Source organism: Cebidichthys violaceus, unplaced genomic scaffold, assembly GCF_023349555.1.
Source record: "Cebidichthys violaceus isolate CVI_PGR_0920_01 unplaced genomic scaffold, fCebVio1.0.p SCAF_25, whole genome shotgun sequence".
Lineage (NCBI taxonomy): Eukaryota > Metazoa > Chordata > Actinopteri > Perciformes > Stichaeidae > Cebidichthys > Cebidichthys violaceus.
The window spans coordinates 2,748,417-2,772,409 of record NW_027176428.1 but is presented as its reverse complement, the minus strand read 5'-3'; the positions used below and the strand labels follow the sequence as shown (position 1 = coordinate 2,772,409).

The window sequence follows — 23,993 nt, the reverse complement described above, 5'->3', positions numbered from 1 at the left end:
CCTTACCTATGTGTGTGTGTAAAGAATGCTGATATGAAATATGAAAAACAACCAGTAGTCAATGTGCAAGCTGCCAATTGAATGGTGATTTAAGCTACTCTATTGGGTTCATATATTTTTAAATCTGACTTATGTAGTGTCAGTGCCTCACCAGCCACGAACCTCACCGCACGTCACCGTTGTAACCTCTTGTTTGTGGTTGTTGAGCCTGTTTATGCAAATAATGTTTTCTCAATTTTGGATCAGTTATCATAGTTCCATCAAGAAAACAATTATCTTCCATTCATTCATTGACCTTTGACCCTATGTGTGGGCACATGGTGTAATAGAGCGGGATGTTGTTGCCAGTAAAGGCCAGGTTTTAGATTTTTGATTCATCAACTCAAGTTCCGTCATTGGTGATCATATGGAGCAGCTAAAGTTGAAATTGATAGATAAGATAAGATAATCCTTTATTAGTCCCGCAGTGGGGAAATTCACAAGATCACAGCAGCAAAGTCGACAGTGCACACAAGATACAGAGTAAAAAACAAGAGCAACAAGTAATATAAATAAGTAATAGACAGTAAGAATATCAACTAAGTAAAAAAGTACAAAAGTTCAAAATCCACAGTAAGTATAACTAAAATATTATATATACAGAGTATTTTTATTGCACAATGTGTTTCTATTGCACAGATTTTTAGTGTTTTTGGTGTTGTGTGGTCTACTGGGAGCACAGCTTTTTTGATATAATCTTGCAGAATTATACATTTGCTCTGTTTAACTTAAAATAATGCATAATATGCATTTTATAGGCTACATATTTAGGGGACTACCTATCTATGTTCACTGATTACTGTTAATTAATTAGTCCATCATTATTAATGTGACCATAGAAAAACTGAGAAATCATAAAACATATATACAATATAAATATTTAAACATGCAAGTTTAATGATGCCACTGGTAATCTCAACAATTTATGGATTTCAACATTTGAAATTTGTCACACTTTTGCACAAAGTTGTGTGTCCACCAAAGGGTTTTTTTTGCCCGTTGACAACGTAAAATAACCACACAGCTGAGAGCCCTTGAGAGGCACAGCGTTTTTCCAGCTGAGAGCTTTCGTTGTGTCTAGTTGCTTTGATATGGAATATCTGTTTTAATATCCCATTATAGGGTTATGGTGATGTTTGTATATTTCCTGTGTTAATTATAGCCTATAGTATCATTGTCTAAAACATACAAGCTGCTCAACAGAAATCACAGTTAACACGAGCTGTTTCCCTCCTGGTTCTTGAGATTGAAAAGTGACTTGCTTGTATCATCCACTTTCTTTCCAATCCTGCGGCTCCAGGGAAAAGCGGGGTTCATAAAATATCTGGGAAACAGTTAAATGAAAAAATAGTAAGAGGGGCCATATTTCTCTCACAATATTTATGCACAGTTTGCTACCGTGAAGAAACGGATAAAGGTTACCTATTGCTCCCGCTCCGACCACCACTGTTTAGTGGGTCAAACAATAAACTGCTGATTGGCTAACTGCACAGCATATACGCTTCCATCCAGTGATTGGAGAAAGCGGTAGATAATTTGCCTGAAACCCACCATCATTTGTTTTGGAATGGAATAGCTTGACTGGGTTTGTCAGAGCAACCTGTAAGGAAATCTCAAAAGGTATGAGGAGCATGCACACTCATGTAGATCGTGAATGTAAATGGATTGTAAGTAGCATTTAGGGTTTTTGTTAAACTGTTATGAGATAAATAATGTGTCCACTAAAGTTCACTTTGAAAGTTAAGAAAATGAACACTGATCCAGTTTGAACACCATGCATTTTTGAGTTCATCTCAAAAAGATATGACAGGGTTTCAAAAGTCTAATATTTCTCTATTATTACAATATTTCTTAGGTTATAAAAGAGCATGTACATGTGTAAAGGGTTTAATTGATGGTTACGTGAAAATGACCAAACTACACATACAGAGATTTCACATGACAACAGTGACACATGCAAACTTAAACGTATTAATTAACTTCACCAGGGAAAGCACAAGGATGGTTGACTGGTCAGAAGCAAAAGGTTGCCTCCTTTAGCAGCACTCTACACTGTGGCTCTTACACTGTTGGTTCATGTCCAGCCACAGTAAATTAAGTTAACCAGCTAGTTCTCATGTGATAATGGTGTTTTTTTTAATTATGTGCCTGCAGTTACTTTTGTTGTGGGATTCACAAGAATATCCTGATTTTGGACGGCGAAAGTCTTGAGAGTGGTTGGTGAGTTATTTTTCTCTAATTGCTATTTATGGAATAAATGATCCTGCTATTAACTGTGATCTTTTAATTTTTTTTCCCACTCATTCATAATAAGTGGTTTGTACAGATTCGCAGAAGTATGAACGGTTCTCTGTGGGTGACTAACATAGTCACTGACATAGTAGGAAAGTCAATGTTTAACACAGCTGCTGACATCAGTTTCAAGTACCCCAGCAGAAAAAAGTGGTCTTTGAGATAAAACAAATCTAGCACAAGCGCTGTAGGAAGATCTTTGCAATGTTGACAGAATCAATAGCGTGAGTCTAACTGCCAACTTATTTAGGACACATGACGCAAGGACAGTAACACTTAATATTGACCGTGTTGCATAACATGACAGTGGCCTATGAATATGCAATGCCGCACAATATAGGTAGTATTCAGTAGTCTGTAGCTGTGCACAATTGTACAGAGAGGTATAAGATACAGTAGATGTAAATGAAAGAATGTAATCTTTGGGCAGATTTTGTGAAATTGCTGTGGAAAAATAGAGCATACAGGATCATATGTTGCATAAACTTTTTACAAAAATGTATAGGTGAAATTGAAATGTAAATATAAGACAAAAACAAGATCTCAACTACTCTCAATGGTTCGGCACACTCTGCACTGAAAGGTCCATTTACACCCTGGGAAAGCTAATACTTCTGTTACCAAGACTTCAGGGGAGTAAAGAGAGAAAAGATGTCCCAAAGGGGTGTTTGCCTACAAGCCTGAGTTTCATTATTTGCCCATATTTTTTTCCCATGGCGATTACTGTCCCTAACCTTTTTCCGTTGCTCAATCCTCGAGCCCTGTGCTGCAGAAATGTGGCTCACATGTTTGTAATAGTGATAGCTGCCAGGCAGTAGATTCAACTATATAATTCATGTGAAGCCAAGGGAGAATAAAGCAGCCATTGATCAGTGAAAAAGCTGCCTGAGGAGAGGGTCTTTTTTTTTTTTTTTTTTGGAGTGGAGACCAATCTCTGCAATAGCTCCACTAGCAGCAGAAACTTTTTCTTCTTCGTCTAGAGTGCCGTTGTCGCTCCGTTTATCAGGAAATTAGCATTCAATGCTACTATGAGAAAGCTCCAGCAGGGTATGCATGTCTCAACAGCTGATAGAGCAGCAATTTTCTGTTGTTGCTCTAATTTAAATACCACCTGATCTGGGGACGTCTTTCCTAGACTTTGGCCAGTTGCGTTGATTGTGGTGGAGGAATGCTGCAAGGAATACTGCACAACAATGGAGCATGGATATGCTGGAAGAGCACTCTCTATTGTACTTATGGTTCTTATGGTAGGAGAAACTTCTTATGGTATCTTTACATTAGGATTTCAATCTTTACAATTTCAACTTGGGCTCTGTGACATTATGTTAACACTGTTCAAGGTACCACGATTGCTTTACTATTACCTATTGACAACGACCCTTGATCCAGCTAATGTCCTCATGTCTGACTGCAGTGTTAACTTGCACACTGATGAAGAGTTCTCAATGTCACTAAACATTGTTTACCATTGTTTAGCAAGCACATTTTGTTTTTTGTTAAGAGTTTGAATTTCTTCGTAGTATTTTTTAACATTGACTCAACAGTAGTGTCCACATTGTGATCATACAGAGCTGCAGTTGTAATGATTTTACAATATCCAATATGTTATGATGAAAAGTTTCTAGAAGAAAAGTCTTCTCCCCAGTCAGTGGCATAAGAATAATGTTTCCAACTCTACAGCTGCTCTGTTTGAAAGGGATTTCCTTCTTCCCATTACCCAGTCAAGCAGTGTGCGCATCATTATTTTTAATACTGCACAATGTCACTAAGTGCAGTAAAAGGGAGAAAAACGATGTCACTCACTTTTGTGTTAAAATGAAATAGAATTAAAAATAATACATAATAAGGTTTACCTGTATACGTATTGTTACAGGATGCATGGCTCAAATTTAACAACCAACTGGGTGCACTGCATGTGGTTCAGACAAAGTCTCCTCTGTGTTCCGTTACTTTGGAAGATAAGGGTGGAAGTCAGGTGGCTGTGGTGCAATCCATTACTGCTGACAGTAGCTTAATTTATAATCTCTCTAGTGCCTCATGTCCTACCCTGCTATCAGAAAAAAAAGCAGCAAGGGAAGGCACTATTGAAGAAATATGCAGGAGTGCTCAGTCAAGGAGAGAGAGATCTAAGTTGTGGAACAGTGCTGGCTGCATTTGACTTTGAGGTCAAATATCGTCCAGGCGCTACAAATAGGAATGCAGATGCACTGTCTCTGCAACCCACAAATGACTCAATATCTTCAGTAACCCCTGGCATCCAAGTACACAATATGATCCGGGAACAAAAGCATGGGCCACAGATTCCACCTCAGGAATTTGGCGATTCAAGCTCTCTTAATGCAGGAAAAGGCAGATTTACAAGCACTCCAGGAAGCATTGTTTGGGCAAAAAGCCAAGCCATTTTTTCAGATCAGCTTCGGATCAGCTAAGATTGGCAGCTGAACGAAAGAAAAGGAAACTGACCCCAAATGTAAAAATATTGGCACCAGGAACCTTTGTCTTCCGAAGAAACCATTTACTTGGATGCAATAAAATCCAGGATGTTTGGGACCAAACTATGAGATTCTGTACTCTTTGCATGACAAAGAAAGAGTTTACAAAATCCGACCAAGGAACATAGCTGGGCTGGAGAAAAATATCAACATGACAGAGCTTAAAGTCCTTCCTTGTACTGCCACGGCTGACACTCCAACTGCCAGCCAAACCTCATGACTTGCTACCTGACAACCCACCAGCTACAATACAGCCAGATCCCCAGTTAAACTGACTGGCAGACCCATTACATAATGAGTCCTCTGCTACCTCCCCTGTTCTGGTGAGACATTCCCATATGACTACAGCAGGCCACCACACAAATCCCTTCAATCTGCCACAATCTGTATGCAGGCCAGTGGAAAATAACAGTTAACCGTGAAAATAACACTCCTCAGGCATCCAGCCAACACGTCTATGCAGTGTTGAGACCATGGGTTTAACACTAACATGAAGTAACATCATATTTTTGTCCCTGGGACGGAGACCTTTCAAAGTGGGGGTAGATTTGAGAAGGCAGGTAACAGGCAGTCTAGCATTAGAACAAACATGTAGTTAATGTTTCCCTTCCCAGTATCATAGCCAACCTACGCATTTTATAAGAAAGAGAGAATGGGAGGGGCTTATCCAAGTTAATCATTTGTCAGTGTCTGACAAACTGTCATGTCTCAGTAATGATGGCTCAGTAGTCTTCCCGAACGCACTGGATACACAACCTGAGGGTGAGTAAGTATTCCCGTGGTGATACCTCTTACTCAGTCTGGGGAAAATGTGTTTATTTTTACTGTTATCCTCAATGTCATGGTCTGTTAGTATTGAACAAAACAATTTCTCTTCGATATTACCCACAGAACTGTAGGAGCTGTGAAATGGGCTGACACTTATTTAGACAGTTTTTTTCTTATACATTGCTACATTGTATTCTTTTGTATTTGAAGGCTCTTGAAAGTAATTGGCTGATAAAGATTATTTCAAACAGCTTGTTATATTTTATACATACATATTTTGTGTGTTAGGTAGCATGGTGGTAAACAAACTGTGATTACAGTACTGTATATCTTTGAGTAAAACAACATGATCAATACCAACAACCATCTGCTGCCCATTATGGAATATTTGCCATGTTGTAAAGCTGGCAATAATTCAATATTATTATTTATTGACTTTCAGATTCATTATTGCGGACTTCTCAACTGATTAACATCAGATTATAGGTCCATTGCTGCCGTATTTACATGACATTTGCATTTAATAATCCAAGAAACCGTATGCATCAGACAGCATTAATGACTTGGATGTAGTTGTTGTCCAGTTAGTTCTTGTATTGATAGAGCTGTTAATCAGTTTGACAGTTTACAGTCATGTCTTTTGAGCTCCGGTGGTGGAGTGAACCTTTTCTCTACGTGTAAATCATAGGTTTACACTGTGACTTTTTTTTTGCTGTGACTCCAAGCTGTTCTCCCTTTGGAGCAAGCTAAAATATGTTCAAAGCCATCCTTTAAAAGATAGATTATTTCTTTAAGGATGTGAAAAAAGCAACTCACCTACAGCTCTGCGTTATTTAAGAGCACAACATCTTACACTCACTGTTGTCATATATATATATATATATCATGTAGGAAGACTTCCTTACATAAAGATTTTTTGGCTTTGTTTGCTGCTTAATTGAGGTTGGAAGTCAATAGAATGTTCTTTGACCATAATAAATGAGATGACACGAGGGTCTGCACAGAGGAAGAAAGTCATAAACCAATAACCTGTTGAGACTAACCTAGCAAAACATTGTAAAGAGTCTTTATTGTGAGAAATGAAGAACTTTCAATATGGTTACTCTGCTCCAGCCGCTATATGTTAGGTCAGGGACTCTGAGAAGTAACATCGGGTCATGATCACAGAGATGAGAGGGAGTTATAAAGTCAATGCCAGCAGTTCCTGATAACCAAATGAACCTTATGTCCTCTGCATGTTGGACAAACAGCAAGATGGTTGACTTTTCTGAAGCACTTAATGAGCTTATTTTGATCTGCTTTAAGCGGTGATTGCAAATACAGTCACACTATACATCCACTCTACAGAAGGTGAAATTGGCTTTTAATGCACAACCAAACTGTCCGGCTAATAATGCATTGTGTCTCATGTCTCATCAAGTAGTTACAGTATATGAATGTTATTGTACCCAATGTGTGTGGTAAAGTATATTGCTTTTAACTGCATCTTATGGTTTGCTCAGTTGTCACCACACAGAAAGTTCTGCTTGTAGTAATACAACCGTGAGCTCTTTTTTTGGTCAAACTACTTTCAAAGTTGAGGATAAGCTTTCATGCTCAACTTTATTAAATGTGTCTATGGTGGAGCCTCAAACTGTTCAGGTGATTTGTTTTGTACGTGTTCTCAATGCACTGAAACTGTTGACTCATTTAGCTTTACAGCAATTTAGGCTGCAAAAACGTCACACATCAAAGCAGTGGTTTGGTCGAACAGTTATAGTAAGGGAAGGTCTTTAGTCATCTTATGAATTCAATCCACAGCTGTGGCTTTTAATCCTCCATCTCAGGATGCAGAGGCCTGCAGATTGTCATTCTAGTCAGCCAGTAAGGGACTCATTTATATTCTGGAAGCTGACCGAATGCTATTAAGTATGTTATTAACTGTGCGGTCGGAGAGGAAATCAGCAGTACCACAGGTCACCGACTCCTATCAGTTACGTGTAAAATGCTCTGATGTCTTTATGTTAAGAAGGTGAAAAATATATGTGCTTTTTATTTCACCACAAAGCACGATGTACTTCTAGCTTGACATACACCCCACAGTCCAATGTCTTGCACCAACTGTTTAGTTTAGTTTATTAACTGGATCCCCATTAGCTGACGCCTTAGCGGCCGCTAATCTTCCTGGGTTCCACAGAAAAGACAAAACGTAGAAAACGTGCAAAACATGACGTGAAAGAAACAGTTAAAAATAGTACAATCAGAATAATGTGTCTGGTACAACCTATACCTAAGGCATTTTTATTTGATGTCGGCTGTTCAGTAGCTCTGAGTGTTACTTTTCATATAACCACTAGATGGCAGACTCTGGCTTTTTATTTGCTATATATTGCACTTGGCCGTCATAGTTGAATTGTTCACTGTGATGCAGTACAAATACATTAGATACAAATCCAATGCATCAAAGTGTCACCTAAGGTTCTGGTGTTCATTTTTTATATATGGCAACCTTTTTTGCATGTTGGAAAACTCATTTGACTTTGTTGCATTTATCTCGTGGCTATGGCCAATGTACGTTTTGATAGTCTGTTTTACCATTCTTTCATTTTCCGTTTTAAACCAAAAACGTCCGTTTCTCTGTTTTTGTTGTCTGAATAAAAAGAAAAACAGTAGTTGACTACATGCAGTTTAATATTTATTTATCCGTGTTCTCAGCAATAATCAAGTTTTTGATTAATCGGTACATTGTTTGATTCAATACAGTTCGTAATAGTTTAATTAAAGTCATTTTTGTGTTCACAGAGTTGTTGCTGTTGGCAGTGATATATTTTCCCACTGTATTGTGCTGTTGCTTTAGTGAACGCAGAGCGTAGCCTATGTAAGGAGACGCAAAGTAAGTGTTTAGATGGCAGCATACGTGCATTTAAACCCAAGATTTACATTTCATATTTACCTGTGTCTTTAGTCATTATCTAGGTTATTGATACAGATGTATTTAATGCTGATTATTTCATCTTATATTTGATGTTTATGGTTAATTTGAAACCTGGTTGTATACATCATGCATTTACTTGTTATATTTGTGTCATTTAAGAACTAAACATACCTACAAGGAAGAGTGAGCATGTGTTGATCACGAGGCAATAAAAGACAATTGAAATTAATCAGACTATCAAAACGTACACGGACCGTGTGTCAGTATCTATACGTCAGCATAATGAGGCACTGTCGTTTCCTTTTCAGCAGATGTTTCACTCAGTACATTCTATAATTACTTCCACTTCCCCTTCTTTGTTGTGAAACGTGTTATGTCGTCTTATGGGTATTCTGTATGAGCCATGTGTAATATAATATGACCTTCTCATTTAAGGTTGCTGAAACGTTGAGATGGACAAACCACCGAAGGAGCAGACAGCAGACCACAAGAGGAGCGACTCTGGGAAGCCCTCTGAACAGGTTAGTCTTATTAACTCACCGATATATCTTTATGGCTTTACAGCTGCCGAATAATGACATGTTTTGTGATGTATGAAATTGTACAGATTGGAAAGATTGACAGCCCTGCCCTGATAACACACTGTAGGCCAAGGCTGTTGTTTTTTTTGCCTGTTATGTCATACATTCCTCAATTATTTATGAAGGCGTGGGCAGGAGGTTTTTGTGACTAAACTGCACTTTGACCTGCTGCTGAAACAGAGGCCCTCTCTACTGTTTGAAGTTGTGCTGAAATCACATTGATATTAAATTGAAGTAATGACACGTTTCAAAAAAGTATCAATTTATGTTCAGTAATTTAAAAATGAGGAACATGTTATGTTTTGTTTTTAGTTATCTTAAAACATTATATTTGATATGTAAAATTATCTGGTTATGTTCACATTGAAAAATATTGTTCCTACTATGGAATATATACAAAAAAATACAGATAGAGTTATATTTTTCCAGTTACTTTTACTTGGTTTTACTGCCGAGTTACAACTACTTCCTGTAACCTGCTCTCTGAAACGCGGTCAAAAATTGACATTATTTATCAGCCTCAGTTTCTAAGCCTCATCCTATGCTACACTTTTAGACCCTGGTTACTTGTATCTAGAGGTTTCACTAGAACCAAAGATCTTAGTCATCACACGCTCAGATTTTAAGTTTTTACATCTCCCAGTCCAGTCAACCCGCCGAGGCTATAGTGCAGCGAGGCCTGTTTTTCGCTCTCAGTGCTAACCTGTTGTTGATGCAAGAGGGTGCAGACTGAGGGACATACCAGGGTAACATTGGATGAAAATACTTGAATGAATATAAATAAATAATCCTGGGCCGATGGGAGTGTGTTAGCAACAGTAATTGACTACATGCGATTTATTTTGTTGCAAAAACAAAAAAGGGATTTGTAAAAAACTAATTTGGACCGCTATTTGACTTTGGTTCTCTAGTTTTTTTGTTTTTGAATTCAGACAACAAAAACTGAAATACATTGTGCATTTCCGTTTTTGGTTTAAAATGAAAACCATGGTATTTCTGTATTTTCGTTTTTTCGACTAAACGGTAAAACAGACTATCAAAACGTAAGAGTGCAAAAGGTAACTGACATCCTGAAAAAGTTTCCCAGTATCTTGGCCAAACGGACATGTGGTGGGATGCAATGATTTGCAACCACTTCTCTGAATTACAGAAACAGGATTTCAGCATTATCTTGGACTCCGTTGAGGTCCATGGTGAACAGGTCTTTATCCCCCCCCCCCCCCCCCCCCCCACACACACACACACACACACACACACAACGTGTCGGTTCAGCCTTAGGCTGAGTCTGCATAAGCAACCTGCAACCTGCGCCGCCCAAAACGTGGCTTTTATTGATAATGTCTACCTTTTCTGGAAAAGAAAATAATTCACAGCATCATTATAAGTCATATTACAGTCATATTATTGTGAGAATATGCATAAGTGGTTCAAGCTGTAATAACCCATTTATAGTTGCAGAGCAACCTGACCCCTGGCAATTAATCTAATCTTATCAGAGATGAACTGAGTGTCATATCCACAGAAGAGAAGAGTCCTTTCTCTGTGGTTTCCAAGTTAAGGAAGTGACTTCCTCTCCTAAAACCCCTCAAGGGTCACATGGTGGAAGAAAACATATTATGTGGAAATATGTGCAGGGATTGCAAAACAATTGCTAAACTGAGGACATGGATGAACGCAATGGTTAAGCAGTGCATGTGCATGGATTGATAAACTTTAATATAACAATTTAATATATAATCGCAAATTGTTGAGTGTATGGCTGGCTTTGATTATATAATACTGTGAGTATTGTAGATAGATAGATAGATAGATAGATAGATAGATAGAAACTTAAAATTAGTTTGTAGCAGCAGCAATTTACAGTGTAAAATAAAATATTACGTATGGAAATGCACAATATATACAGTACAATAAAATAACAGAGCAGAAATAGAATTTGAACAAACAGAATAATAAAAATAAGATAAAATAGAATAAAAAAAATAAAAAATGCAAAAAATGCACAGTATATACAATGAATTAGAATGGTATTAAATTAACAACTAGGTAAACTAAACAAACTGAACAGTAGTGCAAGGATCAACAAGCAACAACCGTGTAGCGTTGTGCTAATCATTTGAAGGATGATGATCTGGTCAGAGGTGATTTATTATAAAGTCTTATAGCCGAGGGCAGGAATGATCTCCTGTATCTGTCCTTATGACAGCGGAGCTGGATGAGTCTGTTAGAGAAAGTGCTCCGCTGTCCCTGCAGTAGGTGGTGGAGAGGGTGATCCAGGTTATCCAATATGGATAATAGCAATAAAAAGGAATTATACAGAATCTAATTTATGGTCAAGCTGACTGACTGTCTATTATGTGCGACCTCTGAAGTTGTACAGAAGACTTAAGCGGGCGCTCCATCTACCAATCTGTGTTTTCGGTTTAGCAATTGGTGTGTTCAGATTTCCACATCAGCATTTTTTGTTTTGTCTAACCTCCCGACGCACACCATCGTGCTGTTTTCGAATTCTGTAAAATCACACTTCAAGACAACTCTAGGGAATCAGTTATTATGCAAAAGCAGTGTGGTGAAAGATATGCTGTTGTGTATGCCTTTTTAAGTGGCAACATATGCAAATGGAAAGGAGGACTCATATCAGTGCATATTACAGGCATACCTTTATCAGTGAGCTTTAATGGAATAAAGATAGATGGGCAGAAACGACATTGATTTGCATACCTCCTCCGTAGTATGTAGTATAACTCTCTAGGCGCTAACTATTGGGTGGGTTGCTTCTAAGTTCACTCACTGTTTGAAATAAGCACACACTGCTAAAATAACTTACAGCAGCCATGTTTTTCCATCTTCCCATTTAGCTCTTGCTTTTGCTCTGTTGGGCCTTATTGCCACAACCTGTCACATGCAGTCCTTTTACTCAGATGGTTCCTTTTACTTTGACCTTTCAGGAAGTAATTTACCGGATGAAATCAGGGTTTATAGGCTATACATATACACTGCGTAGGCCATATTCTATCTAAACCCTGTACAGAGCCTGCTCATAGCTGAAAGTGCCTAATTCAGTTCTCTAACACATGGAATTTAATTACTTAAATTGCTGCAGCATCACAAATTTGAATAAGTGGACAGGGAGAAACTTTGAATGAATCGTACCTTGTTTTGGTTTGCTTCACTACATTTTAGCTCATAACAGCTTGTGCTCATCAATAAGCCTTAACTTTGAATTCAAAGAGATGACATCAGAAATCACTTGAAAGGTGAGCCTTTATCAGATAAATTATATATATTATGAATATTCATTGTCCACAGAGGATGATTCCCAGTGTTTCTGGCCCCCTCTTAACCTTTAATTTGTCATATCAGGCCATATTTTCAACCTGTATACAGGATACATTAAAATTGAATGGAAAAATAGCCATGCAATTTGCAACATTTTCATGCTCCCCAGAGTATGAACCTATTCCTAAATACTCCGCACCTTCTTCTGGCCTAAATGTCAACTTTGCACACAGCATATCTCATAAACTATTTGGTTCAGTTCTATGAAATTTCAGCAAGGTCATCCCTCTGAAGGGTTTACATGCTTTGACTTCTTGACATTGTAACTTTTCTTCTTGTGTCTGTATAGCAAAATCTCCATCATGGTTTTGGTTCTGTCCGGCTTTTTTGTATGATGGACTTTAATTAACTTATTGTGAGCCTTTACACTTTTAGTCTTGCTATTCATTTTTGTACCTGCACTACATATTCACAGCATCCTTACAATCCAATAATAGACCTATGTCTCTGTGATATCATTCATTTTGGATGACAACTACAGCATACTGTCCATTTAGTTCAGTTCTTGCTCTACAAAAATGTCACCCTATGCCCGGGCCTGTAGGAAATGTCCTCCATTGAATTCCCTCGGTTTTGGTCCGGCCTTGACATTAATCAACAACAATGTGACTGCCATATGTTGGTGTTTGTTTGCTTAGAATGAACCTGTGTTTTATGTGTGCTCTCTCTTTAGCAGCCAGTCACAGCCTGTCTGTTGAGCGCTGCCTTCTTCGGTGCCCTGGGGTCGTCTTTCATTTACGGCTACAACCTCTCTGTGGTCAACGCTCCGGCTTTGGTGAGTCAAACCTTTGCAGTTCTGCTTGCAGAGAAGCACCATTGATTTCTCTCCATTTGTTAACACTGCTAGAAAATCAATAAACATTCAGTTCAACAGTGCATCAGAGCCAGAAATGCACAGTTTCAGTTTCTCACAGTCTTTAAAGACACATTCAACAGAAACCAGTGACCTATTCTGAAACAAAAAATATACAAAAATGTGTAGCCAGAAGGTCTATTCAGTTTAGATTAAATGGCCGAACGATCAATCAGTGATATCCAGTTCATATTCTATGATGTAGCTCAGTGCTTTTAACATTTTGTACTCAAAAGTTGCATCATAATCACTTCAAAAAGATTATTTTTGCGTTGAGGGTTTGATTCATTACAACATTTTTAATGATCCTATCTTAAGTCTCAGGATGGAGAAGAGGGAATGTAATTAAAGAGAATATTTGTTTACTGCATAGACGACTGTTAGTACAGGGCCTCCTGTCAGATAAAGGAAGAAAGACATCAGGCTGGAAGACAATTATGTGTATTTAGCTAAATTAGAATGGCAAACAGCATTTTTGGAGGTTATCCTTTGTTTTAGTCCGGCTGTGTTGTTTTTTTAGTGGTAATTAGAAGTCCCACAGGTAATTTAATTAGTATTAAAACATTATAAAAACATTATTTTAAACTTTATAGCTCTGCAGTTACCGAAATGTAGAAAACAGATTGAGATTTCACAGAATGAGGTAGAGCCTCATTTTCGGTAAATGGACAGCAATATATAATTTAATACATAATTGCTATTTTTAAAATGACTGTGAAACCAAGGTGAAAGGGGTCGCTCGTTGATGGATGAACAATAAAACTACAGAGAATTATCACCTGAATCTGCTGCTCCCCTCGGATTTACTGAACTTTACAGCAAGTTATACGCAGCTGTGTCAGAGAATCACCCATGTGTCCTATAGTCCACTCCTCTTGGACAGCTCACATTTTTTTAACCTACCCGAATGAAAATGAAATCAGGAAGGTCTATAAAGCATCTACACCTTTAAATAGTGGGTTCATCCTACTATACTGTACTTGTTGTGTACTTCCGCAGTATTGTCAAGAGAGATAATTATGTGAAAAGCTTACAACTTGTTTGAAAGTTGCTGCTTCGATTAAGTGGCGTGAAGGTAAAAAAAAAGAGAAAAAAACCTTTATCATTCTTTCACTGGAACCCTGAGAGTGTAATTCGGTCACAGAGCAGCAGGGTTCTTCTTTTAATTAGAAGCGGTATTTACAAGTTGAGCGAACCACACATCACAAGGCTAGCTGTGATTGGTGAGTTCAGTGAGCAATAGGAGGATGAAAGGGTGAGAGAGGAAACCTGGAAGCTTTGACCTATGAGTCAAATTGGTAATTGTGTGAGCTCCATGATCAGTCCAGGCTGTGTTGCACACCATCATCACCAGCTGAAGGTGAATGATAGAAAGACACAGGTTCGCTAGAGATGCCCACTATTAAAATCCGGCCTCTGGTCAGAATCACAAAGAACCGATGCATCACTAGCACCTCTGTGCTAATACTGACAAAACAGTGCTCTCACTAGAGGGTCCCTTTTCTGTTGGCTCTAACCTTTTATTACTTCTGAAAGGGGCCAATGATGAAGTCTTCTTTCTGCAAAATACACCAATTTCTGTTCAGTAGGACCGGGTTTAGCAGAACCCACGTGCTTCACTGTACATGCATGGCCTCCCAGATAGCCCCCTTATAAATTTCTCAGTGACAACCTGCTTATGGTGCGGTTCAAGCCTCACAATGCATTAATATCTAACTCAATGCTGAGCTTTCAAAAGAGATGTGCATATTTTTTAGTCTTAACTATGCCGAAATGTAAATAACCTAACCAACCTAATAAACTACAGGCTACTCTCATCTATCTGGATTTAGTTTCGTTGTTGGGGGTGGTTTTTCCCATATCCGAAGTGAGGGTCTAAGTGCAGAGGCAGATTTTCACCAGAAGGCCAACATTTAATGCAATGATATAGCATTACATACAGGAACATTAAACATGAAACTATCCATGTTCCAGTTGCCAAAGAGTTTACTCAAACTGTAATAGAAATCCACTAAAATCAGAATCAATTCCACACATAGCATACAAACCAACATTCAGTTTTCCCCATGCACTTTTCCTCTAACAGCGAGCCAATCTGAGAATGTTGTGAAGCTGCAAATTGCAAAGGAATATTAAAAGAATGTTAAAAAATGCATGGCCATTAAATCATAATAAGATTTTAAGATCTTAGACATTAAATATGTGATCAGATGGCAAACATCTACTCTTTTTAGAGTTGAAGCGTCTTTTCTCACATCCAAAGCAAACCAATATTCAGTATTCCTTATTTCAAACTCAACTCCAAATCATTGGGAATGCCAGGTGATGGCTTCATGCAGCTACTTTCTTTTGAACATTGTTTATGTGCGAAATCTGATTTCCGTAGCTGGGGTAGGGGATTAAAGGAACCTGATTTACCCTGACACATTTTGCTTTAAGCAGGTTTGTAATTTGCCTTTTCACATGTGCCAAACAAAGTATTGTTGTGACGGCAGTAGAGAAGGATCAAAGGAAAGATAAATTCAAGAAGCAATACATCCTCATATTCAAACTGATTTAATCCAAAGTTTGATTTAAACTGACACTTGACACTAAGTAGCCTTCAAAAGCATTTGCTCCAGTAAAAACTGTGCTCTTATGACACAGCCTGTCCTCCCTTTGTACTGGTCCTTGTGTTGGCCCAAATGCGTCAACTCAAACGCACTAAAACAGGAAGCAGCATAAAATGCAATTAACAAGACACGATTCCAAACTTACGGAAAATTGAAAATACCAACATTAACAAAAATCAACATGCAACAACAACATACAATAAATTCAGTTATTAATAAAGGAAAAAAAAATGTAGAGGCTTTTAGCTGAACTCTTAACTGACTGAGCTTGTATGTTTGCAGGGAATGACAAAGTCTGATCCTTAGTAAATATGTATCTTTTTCCATTTGATTTGGCTGCTTGAACTGCAGGAAAAATAAGGAGAAAGGTTCAGTAAAAACCCTGTTGAAACCAATGTAGCCCCTTTGTTTTACACCAATAAAAATAAAGATGATGGTGTTTTCAGAAGTCGTATCAACGTCTCATCAAAAGTAAGTCTGCCTGGCACTTGCAAGGACATACCACCCCTGAGAGCCATAGCAGACAATGGACGTGACTGTTTCCAGGGCCACCTCTGCACTCAGCTCTGTCTGGAGCACTAACAAGACATGCTCTCCACTGTGCATCAGCCTTTTAAGTTTATAAGGATACCGTTTGAATCTTGTTTGATGGTAGGATGATTGATGAGATTTTCTTCTCATGACCCTGAGCTGCGAAACACTAAATAACATGAGTCTCAAATGTAAACCGTGAGATTAAAGAAAAGTAGAAGGTCATTTTGTTTTGTGTGCTTTTAGCTGAAAGGTTCCTCCATTAAAAGGACACTTCAGTGGAAGCTTTAGTGCTTTGAGACAACGCATTTACTGACTCGTAGATTGCTTTAATAATCATTTCATGCAGTCCCTCAGTTTGCTCTCCCATGTTCAAAATTGTAAGGCTGAAGAGAATATACAGCTGAACATTATTAATTAATAACATTAATTAACATTATGAGTTGTCATAGTGGAACCACCTTTTAGTTATAGTTTAGTTTTGCCTTTATAGTTGAACGAAAAATATGATCTGTCACCGTGTAATAATCTACCATTCAAATGAGCCATCAATTTAAAAGATGTCTTCCTCCCATGTCTCTTTTGTATTGTAGTACATTAAAGCTTTCTACAACAAGACATGGATTGAGCGATACGGGGAGCCTCTTGCAGAAGAGACGGCCACCCTCCTCTGGTCCGTCACGGTGTCTATATTTGCTATCGGAGGCCTTCTCGGAACGCTGTCCGTCTCCATGATTATCAAAGTGCTGGGAAGGTGAGTCGACTCAGTTGCTCCTCTAATCAAGTCTTGTTCAAGTAACACAGAGGTGTTTCTCCGACAATTCTATCAGCCTCGGACCTGAATCCTGAAACGAGATTTGTGAATTAGCCAGCTAACTTTGGGTTGATACAAGGATATCATGAATAAATGAAAAGTTATGTTGTTTTGTTGTTGTGAGCATCTTCACACTTCTTAGTTTCTTGTGACAGGGAAAAGCAGCGTGAACCGCTCACCCAGCCGGGCAGTGATTGGTTCAGGTTCAGTTTTCCAGGGTTGAATTAAAAAGCATGGTCTGCTCTTTGTTCTCCAATTTTCATTTGTGTTCTTCAAGAGCAGGCTCAGCTGTGTTTATTTTCAGCAGATAAGAGGGTGAAGTTGTAGACTGTTGCATTTAGGAGAAGCTTCAGTTGACCTAATCTTGTCCCAGAAGGAAGAAGTTTTGATAAGTGGGGGTCAGCAGGAAAGGGATCAAGGGATGGTACTGTAAACGAGAGGTTTTAAAAGCACACTGTCAGATACATACCACATTTCAATCAAAAGTTTGTCTCTATGAATTATAAGTATAATTGTGTTTTCTCAAAATTCAAATACCTTCATCTTTATCAGCTATCCTCTGCAGCCACCTCACCTGCAGAACTGATGGGACTTAAATATATGGTACATTTGCCCAAATATAGCATGCTTTTTTAAGAAATTAACATATACTACTTAACTAATTCTTAAGTCAACACTTAAATAAACTGTTTCTCAGAAACCTTCCTGTTGTCCCGTACAGTCATGGAAGCCGTCTACAGACACGTTGGAGTCAGAAATGTCCTTGTGTAGCCATGTCTTCCTGAAACACAACACACTGCTCTCACTCTCTCTTACTGCTTCTCCATCTTGTTATCCATTGATCTCACATTTCACATCTCAGTGGCAGGTAGATGTATCCTTTCTTGGCTCTTGCCCTATCCCCCCTTTACTTCCTTCACAACTCCTTGAAAGTTGAAGCAACAACTGACCCAACTCTGCCAGGATAGGGCACAGGAACATTTGTTTTGTTGAATGAATTGCAAATATTTTTTAACAAGAATTTTGACTTTACGCCTCACAAGTCGTCCAAATTAGATGAAAAAATGTATTGATTCCAGGAAAACACATGGATATGGTCTGGTTAAGTATAGGCACTGAAACGTCTTAGGGTAAGCAAAAGATCATGGTTTGGGATAAAAGTTAAGGTAAGTGACCGACCATGGTCATGCTGGGAAACGTAGGCTGCTTGAATGCACCATTAGTTTGAGTCTAATGAGGAGAAGAAGAGGCTCAGATACAGACTGGCCTTCCGGTTCTCTGAGAGAACTGTGTTTGTCGGCTGCCTCTTTTGGTAGATCCAGAACCTGAATTAGGACACATGAATAGTGTGGTGAGGTTGACATTACACCCACATCATGAGCAGCCTCCTTTGAATAGTACATCGCAACTCCTTTCTTTATCCTCTTGACGTCATTTTTTAACTAGGCTATTTTAACCTCTGCTAGCATTTGCTCCAAAACATGTTGCTGAACAGTCCCCTCTTAAACCTTTTTTTATAATGAAATCATGTATGAGTATGTTTTCATTCCACTCTTGTCGTTTCACATTTTTAACTTAATTTTATTATCCCCTGGTGTTTTATGATTTTATTATAGTAATTATTACATTAATGTTTTTTTTTTATATATTTAGACTACTAGCTGTTGGTTCTGCTATTTAGATATTGTATCACAAAATATTGTACTCATTTTGACAAATTGAACTGAAGTGAATAAATAATCTTTGTACAGAAATTACATTTGTGTAGGATCATTTTACTGTGTACCTATATTGTTTCCTCTTTTTACAATCATATTCTCCTCTTGACTTTAGAAAGGGAACCTTGCTGTTGAATAACAGCTTCGCTCTAATAGCTGCTCTGCTGCTGACCCTGGGGGAAAGGGCCAAATCTTTTGAGATGCTCTTCATTGGTCGGCTCATAATTGGGGTTGACTCTGGTAAGTGTTTCATTTATACTCACCACTCACTAGGCAGTGTACAAAAGTCAGTGTGCTGCAAACTACTACATGGTAGAGATAAATGGCAAAAATGTAATAATGTAAGTCAAGTACAGACCATGGCAGGATACTGGATTGTTTTATTATCAAAGTTTCACAAAGAAACTTAAACTGTTGGCCTCCTGAGAATGCAACATCAAAATCAACTGAATTCACTTCAAGCTTATAATAGTTAAGATCACTTCTAGAAAACTTAACTTTGTTTATGTGGAAAGGAAATGAGAAAGATGCAAATCACAAAGATGCATATAGGCTTGTGGTTTAACCCCACCCCAAGGAAAAATACACATCTATGGGAATTTGCAGATATCTATGTTGTTTTACTTGACAGACCTGAGAGCACTGATCAGTGAACTATCAGTAAGACTTTGATTGCAGGTCTAACTTTCCCTTCTGAGCGAATGTCTCCAATCATAGAGGAAGAGCTTAACATCAGTGCTCATTCATCCTTGTGATTGTGGACTACGTGACCTGCAGAAACAAATTTCCGGTAAATCAAATTGTGGTTACCCAAAAATTGCCAGACAGCAGCTTGACTGCTGCTGGTAGAAAATGACCATGTGTAAGTGAGATACACTTATTTTGCCAGTCTGATAAGCACTTGACTCCTGACACACCAAACAAGTGCTCCAGTACCTACAGTACATCTTCAAATACATCTGAGGTCTTAATGTTAAAGGACTCAGGAACAATATCCAGCTCAGCACCGATGTGTGTTACCTAAAGAAATATACTTTTTCACTGCAGTGCATGATCACAATTTCTAAGTTATGGAAATCGATGTGTGCAAAATGCCGTCAGATAGGGCTGGTCGATACAGAGAAAATCAAATATCACAATATTGTTTTCTAAATACCTCAATATTGATTTTACAACAATATTGTCGGCTTGACCATTGGTGCCTTTACAAAATATAGATTTTTTTTTAATATAATTTGGATATAATAGCCAAGTGGGTAGAGGCATATCGTATAAGTTCAGAAAATTACATCTACTGTAATGTACCCTTTGAAACCAGGAAAAGACAACACTTGGGCCATATTACAATGTTAAGATATCGATATATTGCCCAGCTCTAGTCTAAGGATTAGATGTTCTACCAAAGCTTTCTAATGCACAGACCACAACATTGCCACACAATTCAGTTCAGCATTTCTCAAATGTTGCTGGATGTTGAATACTGTCAGTGTGGGTTTTAGTTTGTTGGTATTGTCGGTGTTTGTGCATTTCTTTTGAAAGACAATACAGATTCAGAAGCAATGCAAACCTTTTCAAGTGAAAAGAAACACAGAGGGATACTTTCTGCTAGTTTCACAGCTCTACCTATACATAGATGCTCATTTTATTTTTTCACTTGGCGGTGAGAGCGGTGCCTTCCCTCTATTATTTTAGTGTTTATGTATCACATTAAACATGGGTCTGTCTTTTGTCCTTTTCATAGCATTTTAATATGTTGTTGTTTCGACAGGTATAGCTCTCAGCGCCCTCCCCATGTACCTGGGAGAAATTACGCCAAGACATATCCGAGGTTCCATTGGCCAGTTCAACTCCATCCTCATCTGCTTGGGAGTGTTCACGGGACAAGTGCTGGGGCTGCCCGAGCTGCTGGGTCAGGTCAGTGCTGTTGAGATTGTAGACCCTACATATGGGAGTGAGATATTTGTGATGTTACCTTTATGCCTGACCAGAGACATTTAGACGGCTGGAGTTTGAATTAAGCTTGTTGTAATCTCTTCTATTACTGGAATCTAAATTGAGCAACAAAGTGGAGCCTGGATGGAGCCCAGAAAAAGATTTGACTTGTATGTCATGGGAAAATGTAGTGCTTTTTTGTCTTTAGTTTAGTAAAGTGTAAGTTTGCTTTGGAGCCAGCGTCTTACAGCATATGAGCTGCATCTTAAGGCATTTCTGCTTTGCCTCCAGTTTTCAGCCATTGTGGATGCTGTCGGTTCAATTCAATTCAATTGATTTTGTATTTCCCAAAATCAGTGAAATATAATAACAGTAAACCCTCTTGTAGTTTGGGATTCTCTGAGACGTCACTGTAGAGGGCAGAGCAGTTAACACAAGAAATGTATATTATCTAGGCTTTTGGATGAAAAATATATAACAGAAACATTTTACTCCCTTATGCAGAAATGATGAGAACCAAAACGTATCTATGAAGAAAGATCAAGCCAAACTTTCTATAAAAAAAATAGAAAACACAAAACCAAAAATAATTAATACTGTTTCAAAGACCTTGAAGATGTTTTTTCAGAGAGGAACATTAAAATGATGCGGCTGGAAAAAAAAGTCATGTGACGGACTGATCACAAAGGGAAGAGCTGTCTTTGGCACTTAACTCTTTTGAAGCTTGTAAAAACTGGGCCTGGATCAAATTTCATCAACATAACAACAAAACAACTAGTATGTTATCCATAAAGTAGAGATCTACCTTCATCCATAATTTAACCTTATAACTCCATACATAAAATACAAATAGAGATAACAAATAAATTCTTACCCAAACAAAATATGATGTATATCTGGGGCTTTAAACAAAGCAGATTGTGTATATTGATGATGAGGAATTAATCTTGCATCTGCTGTCCAGTTTTGGCACTTATTTTGGGATTAAGTTCAATGGTTGATTGTGAATCATAACAACATGTATACAATCAACAAGTGTAGCAAATATGATTCAAAGATTCACGTCAAAACACAAATTGCAAACTTTGAATTTTGTAAAGGAACAACTGAGCCTTTACAAAATTATAATAATAATATAATTATTATTATAATTAATAAAATAGTTGTTTTATTTGGGGAATTTGTTCTTCCAAATTGTCTTTTGCTGGAACACTGCTGCTGATGTACGCTGCTTACGACTCTGCTATAGCATCACTTCCTTTCCATTTCTCCAATACAGCCTGGGATGGCCGACGTGTGGGTACTCTCGGTTTCATACCAATTTGCACCTTAATTAATTAACTCTTAAGACTCTCATATCTGCCATGCGATCTCGACAACCTCATGTGACATCAAGGTGTGATTAGGTTTAAATGTCAAGGACCTTTCCATCTGTCAGTAGAGCCGATGAAGCCTCATGGACAAGCGGCAGACTGCAGCTATTGTCCAGTGGATCATTTTATTTTTACTTGAGAAATGTGAGCTCGTAACGGAGAAAAAACCCCTCCACTCGCACTTAATGATTTCCCATCAATTTGTTTCTGGGAAAATGAATAGTGTGCCACATCAGTAACAAAATCACGTTTTTTATTCTGCTCAGTATTTGATTTGTTCTATCTGTTCCTTGTTTCAATAAGAATTCTCAGTCACACTGTATTTACTCTGGAGGGAATGGTTTCCACCTTCTCCCGTTCTCACCTTAATGCCCCCAACTTTAGCAATCCTTACGCCTGCTGCTGAAGCATTCTCATGGCAGCAATCCAGTGTTCACTTGATAATTCATGTGCTAAATTTTAAGTTTATCTTTTAGGGATGAAAACATACTTAGTGACTCTCTGCTGGGGCCAGGGAGGTGCAATCCTTACAACAATTGGAATAACAATAAATAAGAAAACATGCTTGGTTTTGCTGGTGGTCTGTAGTTAAATTGAACTAGTTTGTCTGATGTAGGCTATAGTAGTAAAACCCACAATCAGATTGGAAAATGTAACATAAACTGATTTGCTAACATGTCTTCCATGAGTATTTTGTGACAAGACAGTAAAGTAATATAAGCTTTACTAATAAAAAGCTAAGAAGATAGAATACCTTGTAGTAAGCTGTTCTTCTCAACTGTCAATTAGCACTAAGACACATTCACTAACTAAGTAACACCAAGCTTACCTGTTCTCACACGTCCTAAATTATTTTTCTCACTTACTGTACCTCACACACCCCGCAAACCCCACCCTTACAAACACCCACAAGCACGTGTTTAAGAATAATTTATTTTTAATTTAATTATTATTTAAATATTTTTTATTTTATCTTATAATAGATTTTATTTCATCTTATCTCATCTCACTCACACAAAAACAATCATACACCAGCCACTAACCAAAATGGCAACCAAGCCTCTATCAAAGAAGGAGATGAAGAACATCTGGATCTCAGCATTTGCAACAGAGAAACCAAAAAGGAAATACTCAATGGAAGGAAAAAGTCTACACCCAGCACAAAAACAGCTCCATCTTCCCAAACTTGAAAACTACAAACAAAAAGACCACAACAGGACAAAAACACAACAGGAGCAACTACAAACACCAGAACACCAGACAGCCCAAACCACCACCTACCCAACCTCCCAAAGACCCACGCCTGTACCGCCACAAGCAGTTAGCCAACAAATCCAAAACCATCCAAAACCGTTCACCCTCAGTAGACAGCGTTATCCAAGAAACCCCCAATGAACTGGATTTACTGCAGCTTGTCACACCATCAGGGGGAGCTACTGCACCACAAGAACAAAAACTACAGGGGACCAAAGCACTAAAAGAAACACCAGCACTAATGCAACAGTAACTCCCCAACGTTACTGGACAAAAACAAACAAATATTCACTGAACTTAATAAGAACATTGTACCAAAACACTTATGGGCTCATGAGCACAACACTGACACATGGCAAACCTGTGAAATAAAATGAATAAAAAGTACAATATCTACGTCTGAGATGTAGTGGAGCAAAAAGTACAATATCTATGTCTGAGATGTAGTGGAGTAAAAAGTACAATATCTACGTCTGAGATG

At 38.1% G+C, this 23,993-nt stretch overlaps 1 protein-coding gene across 9 annotated transcripts in view; it reads left to right on the top strand.

Moving 5' to 3' along the window:
• slc2a9l2 (solute carrier family 2 member 9, like 2) overlaps window positions 1-23,993 on the top strand; it is a 97,533-nt gene that overhangs the window by 5,457 nt on the left and 68,083 nt on the right. Inside the window, exons 1-6 of one of the 9 annotated variants that reach the window (XM_068720609.1) lie at window positions 2,241-2,259; window positions 8,941-9,026; window positions 13,099-13,200; window positions 17,015-17,175; window positions 19,069-19,193; window positions 20,722-20,867. In XM_068720609.1, the coding sequence (XP_068576710.1) occupies window positions 8,958-9,026; window positions 13,099-13,200; window positions 17,015-17,175; window positions 19,069-19,193; window positions 20,722-20,867 (603 nt within the window). In that variant the 5' untranslated portion in view covers window positions 2,241-2,259; window positions 8,941-8,957. Of the gene's footprint in view, window positions 1-2,240; window positions 2,260-3,292; window positions 3,579-5,535; window positions 5,590-8,372; window positions 9,027-13,098; window positions 13,201-17,014; window positions 17,176-19,068; window positions 19,194-20,721; window positions 20,868-23,993 lie in introns of those variants that run through there. The other 8 variants (XM_068720604.1, XM_068720607.1, XM_068720611.1 and 5 more) reach the window with 8 other exon arrangements.